The 19,940-nt window shown below is 41.4% G+C and overlaps 1 protein-coding gene across 14 annotated transcripts in view; it reads left to right on the top strand.

Moving 5' to 3' along the window:
• lrrc7 (leucine rich repeat containing 7) overlaps nt 1-19,940 on the top strand; it is a 133,135-nt gene that overhangs the window by 100,317 nt on the left and 12,878 nt on the right. For 8 of the 14 annotated variants that reach the window (XM_084910714.1, XM_084910708.1, XM_084910713.1 and 5 more), the window contains 14 exons: nt 54-123; nt 1,763-1,862; nt 1,999-2,123; nt 4,658-4,903; nt 5,237-5,359; nt 6,137-6,248; nt 10,253-10,466; nt 11,680-12,186; nt 12,777-13,001; nt 13,092-13,347; nt 13,455-13,805; nt 14,055-14,297; nt 17,059-17,271; nt 18,486-18,653. In XM_084910714.1, the coding sequence (XP_084766840.1) occupies nt 54-123; nt 1,763-1,862; nt 1,999-2,123; nt 4,658-4,903; nt 5,237-5,359; nt 6,137-6,248; nt 10,253-10,466; nt 11,680-12,186; nt 12,777-13,001; nt 13,092-13,347; nt 13,455-13,805; nt 14,055-14,297; nt 17,059-17,271; nt 18,486-18,653 (2,953 nt within the window). The remainder of the gene's footprint in view (nt 1-53; nt 124-1,762; nt 1,863-1,998; nt 2,124-4,657; nt 4,904-5,236; nt 5,360-6,136; nt 6,249-10,252; nt 10,467-11,679; nt 12,187-12,776; nt 13,002-13,091; nt 13,348-13,454; nt 13,806-14,054; nt 14,298-17,058; nt 17,272-18,485; nt 18,654-19,940) is intronic. The other 6 variants (XM_084910709.1, XM_084910719.1, XM_084910712.1 and 3 more) reach the window with 3 other exon arrangements.

Below are 19,940 nucleotides of genomic sequence, written 5' to 3'. Positions count from 1 at the left end.
TTCTTTCTCACCTTCCCTCTCTCCCCCCCTCTCTGTGTGTCTCTCTCGATTAGGTTAAAGAATCTACCGTTTACCTTCACTAAGCTGAAGGACCTGGCAGCTCTGTGGCTCTCTGACAATCAGGTATCTCTTTCTCTCTGCCCACGCTCTCCAAGAGAGCACGTAGCTAACAAATGTGTGCTAACAAACGTGCAGCACAAACACACAACGAAATCGACATTGTAATTAAATTACCACAACTATGCTATGGCATGTTTTATAAAATTGTGTTTCTCTGCTAGACTTTCAACCTCTTTATCCTTTCCTTAGTTTCTATCACATATCTGAGTTCTCATATTTAACATAAGGTCAACATATGTACAAGTACCGCCCATGAGCCACCTCTTCTACTCATAGCTCTGTGTAATGTCAGACAGTACATATCCCCAACATGGTCATCTCAGAGCACAGAGGCTCATCTCACCTGCTGTTCATGGCTGCTGCTCAGTTTAACCAGTCAGTAAAGAGAGTTTTTTTTAAAAAGAATGGGCAAAGGAGCTGAAAGGGCCTGCACCGAGGTTCAAATAAGGATTACTCTTCACTTTGATGATGCAAAGTAACTCTGGCAGAGCTCGAGAGTATAAATATGGAGATGAGTCACTAACAGGTCCTTTTTACTGTCACTGGAAGGTTTTTATTGTTAATTATCAATTAGTGTCGCGTTTCATTTCTAATGGCTTTTTATCAAAATGGTGTGGCAAAGATAAATCAATAAAATAGGGAGATTTATTCACAACAGGGTGATAATGATGAAAAATACACATGCTAAATATTTTATGTCAGCTCCTGTTCATTTTCTCACTATTCTCTCCTTTGTTTTGTTTTTTAAAGACACTACAATGAACTGATAATTACTTGATTTTGTGCTTTCAGTGAGAGTTTGCTGCATGTTAATCTTCTCAGTGATAAGATAGATGCTACATAGCAATGAATCATTTTATGGGCCCTCTGAATTTGATTCTCTCTGCAATGAATGCGCTGTATACAGCACAGAGAGTCCACAGAGATGATGCAGTTTTAGCTGTCATTCAGAAAAAACAGCCAAACTGTTCTTCAGCTCTTTGAGACATTTGCATTTTTATTTTTAAGTTCAATCAAAGCCATTAACGAAATCAAGAGTCCCAAGAAGCTCGGAACGTTATTTACCTGCTGAAGAGGAAAGCAAATTTAAAATTCAAATGCAATTTGTTTAATGGCAGAGCGTTCACACATTTACATTTAATATCACCACTTATGTCGGCATATTCTGCCTCAGTAATGAAACTCATATTCGCTCATGCTGTTTGATGCATTACAAGTGGCGACTCTGACGTCATGGGAATTCGGTCCGCATTAAAGTTTGCGAGGAAGACAGAAAAGTTTACTAGCATTGTATCCGAAAATAGAAAATGTAAACTATAATGTCTTGATGCAGTTTTAATTAGGATGTGTTGTGATATTTGTAATCCGAATGCAATGAAACATTTATTTTCCCTGTTGGGAAAATTGATTCGCAAACCCTTCCCAAGTGATTTGCATTAGCACTCGGCAGGTTTCGTTTGAAGTCGAGCTCTGCTGCAGCTGATTGTGTGAGCGATTTAAATGAGCAGCAGGCAGAAATCTTTGTTTTTAGGAAAAGGGGTAGGTGCAGGTTAAAATTAGACATAATGGAATAGATGTCATCAGTAAAAGTTCCTACAACAATACTGTGTGTGTGTGTGTGTGTGTGTGTCTGTGTCTGCAGTCCAAGGCTCTGATCCCACTGCAGACAGAAGCCCACCCAGAAACCAAACAGAAGGTTTTGACCAACTACATGTTTCCCCAGCAGCCGCGACACGATGAGGGTACGAACTCCTTTAGTGTGTGTGTGTGTGTGTGTGTGTGTGTGTGTGTGTGTGTGCGCGCGCGCGTGTAACCCAGGTAAAGATTATCTGACTATAATTTTAAACCCTCGGCTGTTAATTTATGCTGTGTGTGCAGATTATCAGTCGGACAGCGACAGCTTTAATCCTACGCTGTGGGAGGAGCAGAGACAACAGAGGATGACTGTGGCCTTCGATTTTGAGGACAAGAAAGAAGAGGAAGACAACTCTGGGAAGGTCAAGGTCAGCTATATCTGTTTTGGGGTGGGGGGAGGGGGGGTCGTATGAGATGAATAGGGTGTCTGTTTATCTTTGTTTTTGCTATTGGAGCACCTCCAATATTAAGATTAACATGATATTTTACAAGTAAAGCATTAATTGACTGATTGAGTGACTGATTTATTTTGAACATACAAATATTAATATTAAAGTAACAACTATAAACATGGTAAATAGAAAAGAAAGTACATACAGTGGCTTGCAAAAGTATTCGGCCCCCTTGAACTTCTCCACATTTTGTCACATTACAGCCACAAACATGAATCAATTTTATTGGAATTCCACGTGAAAGACCAACACAAAGTGATGTACACGTGAGAAGAGGAACGAAAATCATACATGATTCCAAACATTTTTTACAAATAAATAACTGCAAAGTGGGGTGTCCGTAATTATTCAGCCCCCTGAGTCAATACTTTGTAGAACCACTTTTTGCTGCAATTATAGCTGCCAGTCTTTTAGGGTATGTCTCTACCAGCTTTGCACATCTACAGACTGAAATCCTTGCCCATTCTTCTTTGCAAAACAGCTGCAGCTCAGTCAGATTAGATGGACAGCGTTTGTGAACAGCAGTTTTCAGATCTTGCCACAGATTCTCGATTGGATTTAGATCTGGACTTTGACTGGGCCGTTCTAACACATGGATATGTTTTGTTTTAAACCATTGCATTGTTGCACTGGCTTTATGTTTAGGGTCGTTGTCCTGCTGGAAGGTGAACCTCTGCTCCAGTCTCAAGTCTTTTGCAGACTCCAAGAGGTTTTCTTCCAAGATTGCCCTGTATTTGGCTCCATCCATCTTCCCATCAACTCTCACCAGCTTCCCTGTCCCTGCTGAAGAGAAGCACCCCCAGAGCATGATGCTGCCACCACCATATTTGACAGTGGGGATGGTGTGTTCAGAGTGATGTGCAATGTTAGTTTTCCACCACACATAGCGTTTTGCATTTTGGCCAAAAAGTTCCATTTTGGTCTCATCTGACCAGAGCAGCACCTTCTTCCACATGTTTGCTGTGTCCCCCACATGGCTTGTGGCAAACTGGACTTCTTCTGGTTTTCTGTTAACAATGGCTTTCTTCTTGCCACTCTTCCATAAAGACCAACTTTGTGCAGCGCACGACTAATAGTTGTCCTGTGGACAGATTCCCCCACCTGAGCTGTAGATCTCTGCAGCTCGTCCAGAGTCACCATGGGCCTCTTGGCTGCATTTCTGATCAGCGCTCTCCTTGTTTGGCCTGTGAGTTTAGGCTCCGTGGGATGGTCAAGGCTTGGGAAATCTTTTTGTAGCCTAAGCCTGCTTTACATTTCTCAATAACTTTATCCCTGACCTGTGTGGCGTGTTCTTTGGACTTCATGGTGTTGTTGCTCCCAATATTCTCTTAGACAACCTCTGAAGCCGTCACAGAGCAGCTGTATTTGTACTGACATTAGATTACACACAGGTGCACTCTATTTAGTCATTAGCACTCATCAGGCAATGTCTATGGGCAACTGACTGCACTCAGACCAAAGGGGGCTGAATAATTACGCACACCCCACTTTGCAGTTATTTATTTGTAAAAAATGTTTGGAATCATGTATGATTTTCGTTCCACTTCTCACGTGTGCACCACTTTGTATCGGTCTTTCACGTGGAATTCCAATAAAACTGATTCATGTTTGTGGCTGTAATGTGACAAAATGTGGAAAAGTTCAAGGGGGCCGAATACTTTTGCAAGCCACTGTATAATCCCCCCAATGCTATTTAATTTACAATGAGCGTTCCTCGATATAAAATATAATCAGACATTTTACATACAACTCTACACACACAATATACATAAATAAAACAATATATACTCCACATATATATTTCATGCTTTACATTGAGTCAGACACTCTGGGATTAGCACCCCTTTAAATCTTATGAAAATAATCTCTGTTATGTTTGGACACAGTTCCATAATTATACACCACATGTGGATATAGAAAAACTGCTTCTGGTCATCCGCATACTTTGCACCTTAGAATTCAATTTACCCCTAAAATTAAAACGTTATCACCACGCAGATGTCATAAATGAATCCCTGCAGTATCACACAGTGCACATAAAAAATGATGCATTTAACAAGACATTGGTCAGGTAAATGATGTTATGTGTTCTTTTACACATGTGACAGGTCAGCTGTTACAGATTTCAGGTTTATATGCTACTAGGATTCATTCAGAGACCAGCTGCTTCGTCAGACTGTAGATTTCCCCCCAGTATTGGAAGCAATTGTCCTCCAGTTGCCTCTCCTTGCTTTAAGTTGCAATGCTGTTTCCTGACAGAAACACATGCAGAAAACAGTGCACTTGTATGCTGAATTATGTTTGCAAGATTTCAGATAATAAGTCGTGCTTATTCTTGCTCCCTTATCAGGTTTACTTGTTTGTGACCAACGCCTTTATGCTGATCTTGGCAGATTTAAATTTGCTACTTCACGCCCTGTTTATTAAATATAGTCCTAAATGTCATGTAGGTGGAGATAAACCTAAAACGCTATCCAACACCCTACCCTGAGGACCTGAAGAACATGGTTAAGTCAGTGCAAAGTCTTGTGGGCAAAAGCGTACATGCCGGACACGCCGGTCACGCCGTACACGCCGGACACGGGCACCAGCACCAGCTGAGCACAGGCACCGCCACCTCGGCAGGAACCAACATGGAACATACACACCTCAGCAAAGAGCCATATGAACCACCGTGGCCCCTGCCTCCTAAAGAGGTACAGATTACACATACAGACACATACAGGAGGTCAACAAGCATTTAGTCCCAAATGTATTTATTAGCAACAATGTCGCAGGACACAGACATGATGCTTGTGTGTGATTATCTGATAACGGCTCTCACATGGTAAGAGCTTACCTGAAGTAAGTTCATCCTAAAGTTCCTAAAAATGCAGAAGCTTAAGAATGTTGTAAGATTCAGTCACACTGTGAAGTCTCTGATCACTAAAACAGAAGACAGCTGAGAACAACAAAAGCTTTTCTTATGTTTGTGTTTGTTCGTTTGAAGCAAATCAGTGCACAACTCAAAAAATGGAGCTGTTTTTCAGGTGACAGACAGAGAGATGCAGGACTTCTCTCAGACTCAGCTAATGGATCAGGGACCAATGCATAACTCTGGCATCGATATTCCTAAGAGGAAGGACAAAGAGGACTTGACAGAGAGCTCTGAGGTTTGTCTCTCACTCTCTCACAGAAACACACACAATCCAAAAAGAACTGTAAAGAAAATTAATTAGGTATTTTTACTTGGTTTGTGGACTTTTTATACCTTTTATATCCAGAAGGTACCACTGGACACATCCAAAATTCAGTGCTAGCTGTGTGACACTGCACAGATTTCATCACTCATATGTCTGTAAGTTCAAGATGTAAGAAAGTTATGATATCTTTTGAAGTCACTCTAACTCTCACTCACGCTCTGACCTTTAGTGTTGTGAGGGTTTTGTGAGGACCCCTGTGAGGATCTTGCAGACAAACAAAAGTCGTGTTTGCATTTAGAGCTAAACCATCAAACTTTGTTGGAATATGTGTATATACATCGTAATCAGTGCTTCAGTTCAGTTTTTACTTTCTCTAACAAGGTGATAATATCTTATTTTTCAGAACTGTATTCAAATAGTGCAGACTGTACTGAAAAATGCGATTAGTTCATTGGTTGTTTCTTACAATAATGACTCCACGTAGCCTTACATAAGAGAATCTGAGGCATCAGTGAAATGTAAACAGAAATCAAGCATGCTCCATGATCCTACTGGGGATCAGGAACTCCAGAACCTGCTGAAATACTTACCAAAGTGTGTATTTATTTAACAAATGTGTGTATGTTTGATGCCAGTCAAGCAAAACGAATTGTCTACATGAGATTCGTGATCATTTTTTAAATCACAGAAGCTTCCTTTTCTTCTCTACTGTATATGCCTGATGCTTTTTTCCCCCTTCTTCCTCAGGATTCAATGGGCGGCTCTCCAAACGACATCCGTATCTCTGACATGAGGCCCACCCTGGTGGAGCCACCAATGTACAAACCAAAGGTGGTGTTGCTGGGGAAGGATAAGAAAGGTACTGTGTTATAGCATAAACATACAGCTTTAAGGGAACATGTTGGAGTCATGTACATACATGTAGACAACAAGGCTGCGCAGTTATTTAATGTGGGTCTTATAAAGAGCTTTAGGGCGGGTTGTAAGATGAGGGCAGAGGGAGGGTGACGAGGAGTGTGCATAGCGAACCTCTAAAGTGAATGTTTGGTCATTTTTACCTCATTTGGCCTGATGGCTTCGGTTTCATCAGAGAAGAAACAAAGCTCACTTTTTACTGCCTTATCAAAAATCTGTCTCCACTCTGAATAACTGAGTGTCTAATCGCATTTTCCAAAAGAAACAGTTTATTATCAGCTCTCCGCAACAATCGACAGCTTTCACTAATACGGAGCTTCATCATATGATCCACTCCTCCTTAAGAAAGCTTATTGCAAAATGATTAAAGCTCAAACAGCTTGTCTGCCTCAGTGGAGTATCAGTTCTTAGTGGAGGCTCTTACGAAGTAAATAAAAAGCTTCTTCTGGTTTGTTTTGTGAAGATTTGACTCAGGAAGTTTTCAGATTGTTGGTATCTACACAGTGCACGTCTGTCTGCAGCCAGGTCAGCTCTGCAACAGCAGCTCTTGATTTCAGTTACAGCAGCCAAGTTAAATAAAGATTTTAAAAAGCCGTGTTTTATAACCAGGCCACGTCTTGCGTCAGTGCTGTGGACTAAATAGTGTCCACATGCATAATGAGAACACTGCAGAGATCTGGGTTAAGAATCTGATGACAACACGAAGGAAGCATGCAATTCCTTCACTTTCTAGTCAAGTGTTCGAGAGGCCCCTGAACACAATTCTGGTTAACGACTCAAAGAAGTCTTTGATCCACTTTTTGATTTGGTTGTAGTTCTGATTTGTTTTATAGGTTTGGGGGTTTTAAAAGGTCACAGGTGAGCTTTGAAACTGAGCAACAGATGAGAAGTGTAAAGTGCATTTGCTTGTTGATTCAAATATTAGAAAAATATTAGAAAAACTTTATTATTTCTGTTCCTGGGATGCCAGAACTAACAGCTAAAGAGATCAAAAGTCATTAAAAATGAAGATCATTAAATATCTATTAAGATGACATTATTATTGGGATATGCCTTTACGCTTTCCTTTAATGTTGGTGGCCATTGGGCACTACTTAGCTCTGTTTAAATACAAAATATGTCTCGGTCATAGAAGACCGCATATCCCATAATTCTGTGAATTTGAGTCTAATCCTTACCTCAGAGCACATTTTTAAACAAGCCAGCTCTTTCCCTCTCATCCTTAACATGTATTCCTCTGTGTGAAATGAATGATGTTCAACATTTTTGCTGTATTTCCATTTGCGTCTTCCAGATAACGCTACTTCTTGAGAATGAGAGCTTTTAGAAACCACTACAGTGTATTTTCCTTAATACCAACAGTGTATTCTAGTCTCTGTAGTAAAATGCTACACTGGGGTCTAACAGGACAAAGACAGAAATGAGTCCACTGTCAGAGGGCAGAATGTCATTCATAATCATCATTAGTGCTGTTTCTGTTTTAGTGTGAACTCTAAATCCTGACTCAAACTTCTTGAATAGATCATTCCTCTGCAAATGATGACCCAGCCATTTTACAACTGCTCTTTTGAGATTTTTCTGAAAAAAAAAAAAAGAAGATTAGAAATCGGCCTATAATTAGCTTAGACACCTGGATCAAGTAAAGGGTTTTTAAGTCGTGGTTTAATTATAAATACCTTAAAAACCTGTGGTATGTAGCTAGTTAATAGAAATATAATGATTGGTATTTGAAATGTAAGAATGAATCAATGGTGAGTCTTATTTTAACAGCCTTGTAGGAATTGGGTGTAATAGACATGATGATGATTTAAAGGAAGGCATTATTATTATTTCAGAAAGATTGATAGGAGAGAGAAATAAATCGCCACAGTTATTAAAATTAGTGAACGTAATCATTTGTCCTTGGGACGGCTATGAGGGCTATGAAGTTTTTTCCCCTAATGATTAAAATTTTATTTATGAAGAAATTCATGAAGTCCTTACTAGTTAAAGGAGCACTGTTTGTCAGCCTGGCTACAGTGCTGGAACTAAACCTGGTGTTGTTCCTGTTTCCTCTATCAGTAATAAATAGTAAGATGTCCTAGCCTTACAGAGGGCTTTTTTAAAATAGAGCATTTTCAAAAGGAAACAAGGGTCATCTAAATGAGAGCAATGTCATTTTCTCTCTAACCTAGGAATTATCTGCTCTACAGTTTGTATTTATGAATTATCCCAGGGAGTCAAACTGCTCTGATTTGATGCCCCAGTGTCCAGAAGGCAGTGAGGATGTATGACACTACTAACAAGATAATGAACCTCTGTGGGAGTAAAGTTTAGGATGCTGCTCTGCGTTGTGTTGGCACGTTACATTGAAGAATTCTTTTCAATTGCTTTATATTGTAAGGTAAAGACCCTACAATAATACAGAGAAAAGCCAACAATCAGACGAGCCCCTATAAGTTAACACTTGGCAACAGTGGGAAGGAAAATTTCCTTTTTAAAGGAAACCTCCAGCAGAATCAGGCTCAGGGAGAAGCAGCTACCTGCCACAACCGGCTGGGGTGAGTTGAGTGAGGCAGGACAAAGAACACACAGTGGAAAAAAAGCCAGAGTTTAATAATAACCAAGTGAATGAATGAATAAATAAAGACAAAATGGTGTAAAAACAAAGAAGAAGATAAAAAAAGAAGGGAGCACTTTTTAAAATCTCATCAGAACATTTTCAGAAAGACGTCTAGTCCTTTGAAATTGTTTTTCTGGTGCTCTGTAGTCCATTATTGTAAAATGAAATGTTATTAGGATTCTCAGGCAAAAAACTGTGTCTATGCCACATGTCAGTACAAGATCGTGCTGTGACCAGGTTACTGTAAAGCAAAATACATCAATATTTTTGATCAACTCATGTACTGACAGAGACATAGAAGAGAGTTACCTGATGTTTAATAGTCCACATTTAAAAGTTTTGCTGTTTGGTTGGAATAGTAATATTTTTCTGTCTTTATAAGGGTTTGCTTTTCTTTTTGCTGGTATTTTATTTATTTTTAGGTGGTGTGGGAGGGGGGAGGTGTTTGGGGGATTATGGCAGTGATTCTGTTGGAATAAACAATCAAAGTCCTTATTAATCTCCTAAAACACGAACTCTTTCATGGCATGCATTTTCAATTTCTCTTTGCTATTTGGGCTGATTGGGTCCTGATGAATATAAAAACAAAGAATGACCTGATTTTTTTTTTTTTTTTTTTTTTTACCTGATTTTTGTTTCTGAGATCCACATATGAGGATATTCATTTTAAATTTTGATAGAACAGTGGCAGTATGACGTCCTCGTAAGTGGAAATCAGGCCCTTGTAGAGCAACATTTCGTATTTTGCTCTAAACATCCACATATGTGGATGCCAGGTCCTAGGAGGTTAAAGTGCATTGGCTGAATTTCCAGGTAATTAAATTGGGGGACAAAAACTCAGAATAGGTCGGACCCAGAGGACATTAGATACTGCTCGATCGGTCACCTGATGGAGTGGAGCCTGATCTGTAATTGTAGCAATTGGGTGGTACATGTAAGGGGCCAGAGAAAGGTGCAGCATGGGAGTGACATAGATATAGTTGCAGAAAACATGTACTGGCGGTATACCGCAGTGCTCACCCTCAGTGCTCCCAAAACAATTTAAAGTATATCTGCTAAAACTGGTTTTGAGCTTCATTTGGTCATTTTTTTCAATTAGCAATATAGTAAAGATAAGTTTAATATAGTTAACTAACAATAATACAAAAATAGTGTGATTGTGCTGTACTGAATCGAAATTTAAGGAAAGAAAACTAACATGAAACAAGCTTCTGGTACCAAAATGCAATAGAAAGCAAAAGTTGAAAATGAATAACATGAAGAACAAAAGCTCAGTGGAAAATCCCAAAATATAATGATGTTGATCACAAAGAGGACGTGCTGTGTGTCTGCTTCTGTCTGTCCAGAGTCTACAGATGAAGAGGTTGATAAACTCCACTGTCTGAACCACAGCGGCTCGTCGGCCACCTACTCCGATTACTCTCCCTCACAGGGCTCCTCGGGCTCCTCCAACCCGCCCGGCAACACGCACTCACACACGCTGTCGCACGGACACCCCCACAATCCCGCCCTACCGCCTCCCAGCAAGGACCAGGCCCCTCAGACGCACTGGACCAACAGGTGCGCACGCCCGTTTCATGACTCCTCCCTCCCGCTGTCCGTCATCTCTTGTACATTTCAATTGTAACCCCACTTCAGTTTCTCTCCATCTGTAATCTGTCACAACCATCTTCCTGCTTGCTCTGTCAAGGTCAGAGAGGCTCACTGGAACACTGCAGACTTCTCTTCAGGATTTTCTCTCTCAGCTTCAAAGCTGTCTGGTCTGAGCTTCAGTCATGTTACTATCCAGAGGAGGGTCTTTTTTTTTTTTTTTTGCCCCAGTGCATTAGAAAAGCAAATAAAAAGGTTTGGGCTGTCTCCTGAAGTTTTAAGTCTGGGTGCAGTGCACTTGATGATGTTGGCTGGAAAGGGATAAAAATGTTGTGAAAACTTTTTGGGACAGTTTTGAGTTCTAATCAGAAATGTTACAGCTATAAAAAAAAAAAAATGTCATCTTAGTCTGCCTGTCATATTTATGACACTGTCAGTGTAGTCTCAATCATAGACTACACTGACAGTGTCTTCAGTGTCTTCGGGATTAATAAAGTATTCTGATATTGCTCAGAGTGGATGGCAGTAACAATAAAATATCTGTCACTGATATACCAGCTATCTACAGCAAGACATAGAATAAAACAGAAATGTGCAATATATGTGTTTATATTACACACAGATGCTCAAATTCGCTCCACCGATAATCTTCGGTTTAGCAGATTGGACTGTCTGGCTGTACCTTACGGATGTTTTCTGTTTCTGTTAGACACCACAGTGTCTCCTTAGCTCAGTCAAAACATAGTGTCCAATAATGCTAGTTTTCTTCTCCTTATCCTGCCCATGTTTCTTCTTGTTTTAAGCAGGCCCTGGAGGATGGTAGCTGGTTTTAGTATTGTTTGACACTAAATCTGTTAATCCACATGCCCTGAAGTGAGGTACAACTGCAGTATTTTATTTCTACTTGTGGAACATGATATTTGTAGTCTGTAAGTAGTAGTGAGGGAGTTTGAAGGCATGTGTTCTGTTGGAAACAATAACTAACACAAACATGGTTTCTGGCCTAATGGGTGTGACAGACATCAGAGAGAAAGGGAGAGAAAGCTGATCTGTCCTCTGACCTCATTGTCTCTGATTAAATGTGCAACACACATCCACATGGCATGTCGCCTGTTTGCAATTTTGATCTTCTTGGTTTTTCTCCCACAGTATAATCAGTGATTGATATTTTCTGTCTTTGTAGACTTGCCCAGTCATTTCCCAAGCCCATTGACTCCAAGCCCCTGCTGTCTCAGAGAGAAACTCCTCCATCAGGAACCCTGCAGCAACGCGGGGATCGGCGTCCACTTAGTGAGCCTTTTGACTGGGTTGACGCACCTCACTACGACAACACGGGTTTCGATGCAGAGGAGTCTTCTCTGGATCCTCCTTCATCTACCACCAGTCAGGGAAACCCTCCGCTGGGCTCTAAGCCTCGCAGCTCATCAACACACGGCCGCCGCCCCCTCCTTAGGCAAGACCGAATTGTAGGAGTCCCATTGGAATTGGACACCCAGACGCTCCCCTTCCACGGCAACCAACGACCCAACCAGGACAATGACTCGCAATCCTCCGGACATCCTTCCCAGAATCCCTGGCAGAATTGGACCAGGACCCCGAGCCCCCTGGAGGACAGAACCGCTTTTCCTTCCAAGCTGGACCTTACACCTACTTCCAGCCCCAATCCTGATCGCAAGGACATGGATTCAAGGTAAGTGACTGACGGTCACTTACAATTTTATTGGAAAAGCTTAATAATTCCAAGAGTTTGCAGGTCTCAAATCCTTTTTACAGTGCAGTCTTTGGGGTTTTTGTAGTAAATAAACATATCAGAGCTGTTATAACTAAAGCCGTTGATTTGAAAGTTTTACAACTGTGACTGTTTTTATTTGCACATCAATAAAATAACAAATCAGCTTACTTAACTTAGTTTTGTTGCAATGCAAAAACACCAAAGTGTCACTAAATTGAGATTGTGAAAACATTTCAGTTTTCATTTCTTAGTTTTATGTTACTATAAAATGTATTTCTGGGGACAGTGCAAGGTCATTTTGATATGCCAAAGAAAGTTAAAAAAAAAAAGTTCATTTCTAATAATTGTGAGCTGTAGCCTTAGTCTCAAATTTTGGTGCAGCTGCATCACAAGAAACTGACTGATGGTGTGGAAGTAATTTGCATTAGTCAAAAAATTCAGTTTCTACTATTGTAACACTCCTCTAATCCAGCTTGTTTCTGTGCTTCATAATTGAAAAACACTTCCCTATCATCAACTCATAATCCTTGATTATTTCTTCCCCCAAGGCTTCAGCAAAGCACAGTGCCTTTGCCCGGCAGCTGGACATATCACGACAATGAGGGGGAGCAAAACAGGAAGGATCAGCTCAGTGTAGGCGGGGTCAACAAGGTGACCGTGGTGATGAGTAAAAGCTCAGATCGCCTGTCCCCCATGATGAAGGAGACGAGATCCAAGTTTAAGAAGTCACAGAGCATAGACGAGATTGACATTGGCTCCTACAAGGTCTACAGGTAGATATTGTTCTGATTCTTCTTACAGAAAGCTCAAGCTCGATTGCAGCTACTGAAGTTGATTTCTAATGATGCCACGTTCCTCTGCAGCATTCCCATGGACAGCTATAGTTCATCCATTGAGCAGCAAACTAGTTTGGACCGTCCAGAGCTCCCCGGTTCTATGGAGCAGACCAACATGTCACGGTCACAGTCTGCCCCCATGTTAGATGAGGAGATGGGATACCCCGGACACGGATCTGGCGACCAAAACCAGCGACAGAACCAAAAACCTGCCATCCCACAAAAGGCTTACCACTTTGACCACAACTACAACCCGCAGGTTCGATGGAGTTGTGAACCATTGGTAGTGCTCATATATTACGTTTTTAGACATACACAATAAAACTAAAATAATCTGATTGAAACCAAACAATACAAAGTTAAACAAACAATTCTGTTCTTACCAATCAGGTGACCATGGATCGCCGGGTCCCTCCCCCTTTCCCAAACACACCAGATTATGTCAACCACTCATCGAAGGTTTTGGAGTACCTCAACCAACCAGGGAAGACACTACCCAAAGAGCTAGTGAGCCCTCGGTATCGTGCATATCCACCCTTGGAGATGTTTTCTTTCCCCCAGTCGCCAATCAACCAAGATGGTCCGCCCAGCCAGCAGCAGCAGCCAATCCCAAGTCAGCGCTCCAGACCAGGATTTCTAAGAAGAGCGGACTCACTGGTGAGCTCTACGGAGCTCGCCTTGTTCCGACGGGTTCACGAAGCTCAGCAGGAGGCGCTCCAAGAGTCTCAGTACAGACAACAGGTAAGCACAACAAAACAAGTAATGCTCATATTCCATAAATGGATGTGATTTTCCCTTTCATGTACTTTATTGAAATGTAAAGTAAATCATAGAAATGTGTTTCTTTCACACACTGTTTATTCCCTAAGACCCAAAGTTAGTTTTTGTTAAGGCTCATCCCCATCTCCATGCATTTATTTGAGGCCAGGATGAAAGCTCATACTTTTGTTTTTTTTTAACTCCCACTCACTTCCCATCTGTGACCCTCAGGCGGATCCCCCTCTTTATGGCCGGGCTGTCTACTCCACCCCCATGGAGCACTCCGCGATGAGTAATATGGCCGACAACCAGAGTCAGATGCTGCACAACAAGAGAAACGGTCGTTATGACGACGACTACCCCACTTACCAGGAGCAGAAGAAGCCCATGATTGGTTATCCAACCAAGAGCCTGACTCAGCGGCGTCCCCTGTCTGCCAGAAGTTATAGCACTGAGACCTACGGAGCATCTCAGGTACACTGTTTGTCTGTGTGTTTAAGTTTCTACTTCTTAACTGAGCCCTTTAAAAAGAGGCAGTATTAAAGTGAAAGAGTCATGTTACAGTTATAACATAATGGCTCTAACTAACAGTTATTTTCCTTACAGGCAAATCTGCCAGTTTCTTTTTGTACACTTAAGTATCACTTGCCTTCTTTAAAGATGCCTTAAAACAATAACAGGGGCAGATCACCATTTTCAAAATCCCATCCTGACATTTTCAAATATCTTGTTTTGTGTGGTCAGCAGTCAAAAGCCACAGTGATTCAGTTACAACACAGGAACACAGGAGAATAATCTGCCCTGCTTTTAATATGCCTGCTTTTATGTCGTCTCTTTGAGGATGCAGAATTATAGCTTTGTTTCACTTCCATTTTCTTATAGGTACCCAGGTTCAGGTTTTTGTAGTAGCGAACTAAGAGGCATAGCACTGGTGTCCTTTGCCTCAGTCATATCTCTGAAGGCGATCCCTCGTCCATAAATAATCCCTTCAGGCTATTCTGGGTTTGCCTCAAGTTAGACTTTCCCAAATTAGTCACAGTGAAGTGTCCAGCAGCATACTGATTAGGTGTGCAGATCACTTCATCTGGCACCTTTCAACAAGAAGGAGCTGGGCATGGGAATGAACGTAAGGGCTTACATAGAGCGCTTGTGGCCGCTGTCTTTTTCCTGCCATCATTAGCTAACACTCAAAACTGAAGGTTGGAAAACACACCAGCTGTTACACAAAGAGCCTCACCTTTAGGCAGCTGGTGTAATGTTTGCATCGCTGTTGTGTTATCTTCATTCACATGTGTCATGTGACCCAATCACATTGATCGCTATTACCGTATTTCCCGGACTACAAAGCGCACCTGAATATTAGCCGCACAAGCTAAAATCAGGGGAAAATCCTGTTTTGTACATACATTAGCCGCACCTGACTAAAAGCCGCAGGTGTTTCAATGTTGACTTATCATATGTAAGAGAATATGCACATAGGGAATTGTCAGGAAAGAGATGGCTGTTTGGAGACACACCCCTTTTATTAATATTTTGAAAAACAAGTTATGGGTACATATTTGCATAACTTTTTAGGTATAAGTACAAGTACCGGTAATTACAAGTACGAAACATGTACTGTGCTTCATAAATGAGTAACAAATGTAGTACATAACAATAACCTACAGCACACCAGAAAAATAGATTCGGACTACCTTTTAGGCTCAGGTGCAGTGACACGGCTTTAACAAGAAGAAAAGTCAGTCACTCACCACCATCTTCCTGCGCACTAAAACCACCAAAGTCCTCTTCTCCAGTGTCGGATACGAACAGGCTCAGGATGGCTACGTCATCCACTCTCAGCTTCTTTCCTTTGTTGTCACTTTCAAAAACAAAAAAAAGAAATCCTCGTTGTCAGTGTCAGAGTCGAACACCCTCAGAAGGGCCGTGGTGGTGTCCTCCTCTCCATCATGCAGCAGTCCAGCCCTTCGAAATCCGTTGGTGATCATGGATGTTTTCACACTTTTCCACGCTGTCAGATTCCACCGGTGGAGTTGAGCGTAACTTGCTTTTCGCAAGTTTATCGCCGCTCGTCATCCACGACTCCCGCTGAACGCATAGCGCTACTTTGAAGTTTGTTTTTCGCGCTACTTGTACGGCACTATGTTGCCTGGCGGATGGACATGTGACCAACATACCACTCTTGAACCCCGATACTGTGTGTCTGATCACATGCCCTTCCGCCAGGCAACGTAGTGCCGTACAACAGCGGAACAAACAAAACAAATCGTCTTACGATATGATAAAAATCATGGACAAGCCATAGAAAAGCCGCACCTGACTAAAAGCCGCAGGGTTCAAAGCTTGTGCAAAAAGTAGCGGCTTATAGCCCGACAATTACGGTAGTAATATTTCCAGCTTTGCTAAACAGCAGCAGTATCACTCAGTTGATCAGACCACCTATTGATCCAGACTGAAATATAACAGCTGCCGGTTGGATCACCTTTCAAAGTAATTCCGTCTGTCCATCGATCCACTTATCCACTCACACATGTACACACACAGACACCCAAAGACACCTTTAAAGCAGATAGCGATTAGTCTCAGAAGTACTGTGTTTTTAGTGATAATTTCTTATGGGTCATACTGGGACTGGAAGCTGTCCCAGCTGTAATTGGGTGAGGGGCAGGGTACACCTTGGATAGGTTGCCAGTCCATCGCAAATCGATGCTAAACTAAGAAAGCAAACAGTGAGACTATTATACATTAAATGTTTTGCATTGAGTTTTGAGTCCTTCCTGCTTTTTAGTACACGTAAAGTAACAATTGACACAAAAACCTATCCGTACACACTCACAGAGCTAGTAGCATGCTGTAGGGTTGATACTGATTTAAACAACTGACCAACACTGTCTTTCCTTTTGTGATTGCAAGTGGTTGGCAGAATAAAACAGCAATTTAAGTGTTCTAGTCATTTTGAGGAACATCCAGTGGTACTAGTCTGTTGTTTATTTAAGTCCTTAAACCACTTTGTGGGAGTGAAACAAGCTGTAAGCATCATAAATAGCATTACATATGTTATTTAATACCTAAAAAACACTCATTTTTAGCCACTTGATAAACTGACACTTTTTCACTCCATGTTGGTCTCCGTCTTGCATTTATCTTTTTATCCACAAAATGTTCCAATATGAACACTTGTTAATTATGGACCTTGTACATTTTTATGTTTAAATATTAACTCCCTTGTGTTCAGGCACGTCCGGTGTCCGCCCGTCCCACCATGGCCGCCCTGCTAGAGAAGATGCCACCTGACTACACCCTGGCAACCTGCCCCGAGAAGCCACCTGATGACACCATCAAAGTAAGACCTGTTGTACCCCAGAAACCTGAAGACATCACCTCCAAGATGCCTGCCGACTGGAGGCAACAGCTACTCAGGCACATAGAGGCGAAACGACTGGACAGGGTATGTCAGTGCAGTGCACACACACACACGTAAGAGAGAAACACACGCGTACACATAGAAAGCATTCGGAAGCCCTCCCTGTGTGTATTTGTGCAAGTCTGTGTTGTAAGGTTAACCAGATTCATGTCTGGCTTCATGTGTTTCCACTTCACACCGTCACTCTGTCAGCCTGACCGACCACAAACTCACTACGACAGACAGCGCAGTAAATTCTGTATTGTGATAAATATTTTGATCTTTTGTCGTGTCCTCAAATCTTCTTTCTTTTTGTGAACAAATAAAAAGTCAGCAGGATCATCTCCATATTAGGATTTTAATGAAAAAAAACTGTATTTTCACCTTTTTGTTTGTTTTGCACAATCACACGTTAAGGATCGTGCAATAGTATCACTGCAAAGGAGTAACATTTAGGAAAATACTTTCGTGACAGCTCAGTTATACTTTAGATTGATAAATAAAAAGCTATAGACTTGAAGTGCAGCTTAAACTGTCTAAAGGCAAAGTAATCCAATCAAATTCTCACATTTTGAGCACTGAGGATGGATTGAGCTGTTGAATGGTGTTTTCTGGATTTCTATCTTTCTTTGGCCTCCAGTTTTATACTTACCTGCAAACATGAGAGTGCTATCAGTCCTTTCATCTAACTCCCAGCAAGAAAGCGAATGAGCCTATTTTTGAAAATGTCAAACTAATTACTGAGAAGCAGTACCTCAGCAGACAGGACAATCAGACATGCTAGGGAGGAGGTCTGGAGCGTGCAGTTATGAAAAAAAGATAAAAACCTGCAGAATCTAAACAATATGGTCCACCAAACCCATCACACGGTGCCTGATGCATCATCAAAAATGGAGTCTTTTGGTTATAGGTTTGGTTTAATTGTTTGTCAGATATGTTACGCGACAGCTAATCTGAAAGCCTTACATGCAAATGTTGGAATGAACTGATCCACCTGTTGTTGCCTGTATGACGCACTGTTCTGTGTGTATTGACCGATCACTAGCTAACATTTCTCTGTGCTTTCAGCAGCTCTGCACTCTTGTTGTTGTTGCTGTTGTTGTAGCTGTTATTATCAGTGTTATTGTTGTTTGTTTGTTTGTGGAGCTCACAGTGTGTTGTCGCCATGCTACAGCCCGCTGTGTTGGCTCCGCCCCTTCCTCCTCCTCCCCCCCTCCCCACATTCACCCATGTCGTGTGATGTTGTCTTCTCCAATCAGAGTGGTGTCCTAAAGCACAACACGCTCACGCTGGGCATGCTCTGTCAGGGCGGGGGTCACGGCCAGGGGCGCAGCAGCACTTTGAACTTTAACCTTTACAATAACACTAAGCATGAGCCCCCTGCTGGCCGCTGGCTGCCACTACCTCCACCTCCATCTGCTAACGCTGTGAGTATCCCTCCAAGAACAATGTTACTGATGCTTACAGTATATGATTAAAGACAACTTCAGCTACTCCCTCTTTACATTCTCGCCGCTAATACAAACTATTATTTAAACAAAACAATGACCACGCAATCTATTTTAGTCACTGTTATATGTTCCCTGTCTACAACCCAACAATAAGAATTGGAGAAAGCCATTAAAATCCCGAGGGGTTTTTTGTTTTTTTTTTTTCTCAGCATGACTTGAAATCATTCAGTGCCCAGTGTGGCAGCCTGGTGGTGGTTTGTTTTAATGGATTTAAAACTTGAAATATGTCACTTACCATAACAACAAACAGAAACTTGTTTTTTCTTTCTCGCAGCAGTCACAGTCTGTCAGTCAAATTTTGTCTGACACATGTTAGGCATTCCTCATTTACAGCGTTTTCAATCATCTTAGGCCAGCTTAGCTGTTACCAGCTTTTAATATCGCTGTCATTTCTCCACGAAGTGACACTAAACTCTGGAAAACAAACAGATTACTACTCAGGTTTTTTTTCCAGGGATAAACCAATATATTGTTTCAATATCACATCAGCCTTATGAAGCTGACATCTTCTGAATGTAGTGCCCATTGATTTTCTGATAATCATTAATTATCAGTTTTGGACTGGTTAAGAGGCCCAGAGGAAGGGCTGAATGACTTTAACCCTCTAAGGTCTGACTCATGAGTGCTAGGTGATAGCCTAGCACTCATGAGTCTATATTTACTCTATATTTTGGAGACAGATAGAATTGACTCTTTTGAAAAAAAAAAGGGGGGGGGGGGCGCTATAGTTAGGGTTGGAGCCATCGCTGATGATGTCTTAGAAGGTGAAAACAAGTACTTTTTTTAAAGAGACATTCTTTGTTTCTTTGCAACAGCAACAAAAACCAATATAAACTATAAACATCAGTATCTGAAATGGCAATAGACCAAATTGCTATTTCAAACTTTTTAAAGTTTCAGTCGCTATTTCTGTGAATATCTCAGTGGTTTGATGTGGGCACGGCTCATTTAGGCTTCAGTCACACAGGCCTGGGGACCAGATGGTGACAATCTAGCAACCACCAGTTGGTCACTAAGAAAAACTGTGTATTCTGCAGTCACTTCTCGAGTATTTGTAGGAGGTTGCTGCCAGTCACTGGTTGAAATAGGTTGCAGGTTGCCATCGTTTGCCAGCAGTTTATATGGAAGATGGTGATTTGTCTGCAAAAGTAGTAAAACTGGGGAAAAGTGCTACACAAAGTGGAAATGGAGTTGAAATGTGTT

This window comes from Perissodus microlepis, chromosome 17 (genome assembly GCF_051167445.1).
Source record: "Perissodus microlepis isolate ML-2025 ecotype Zambia chromosome 17, ASM5116744v1, whole genome shotgun sequence".
Lineage (NCBI taxonomy): Eukaryota > Metazoa > Chordata > Actinopteri > Cichliformes > Cichlidae > Perissodus > Perissodus microlepis.
Note: the sequence above shows the minus strand (reverse complement) of the source record. Positions and strands in the feature narration are given on the sequence as shown.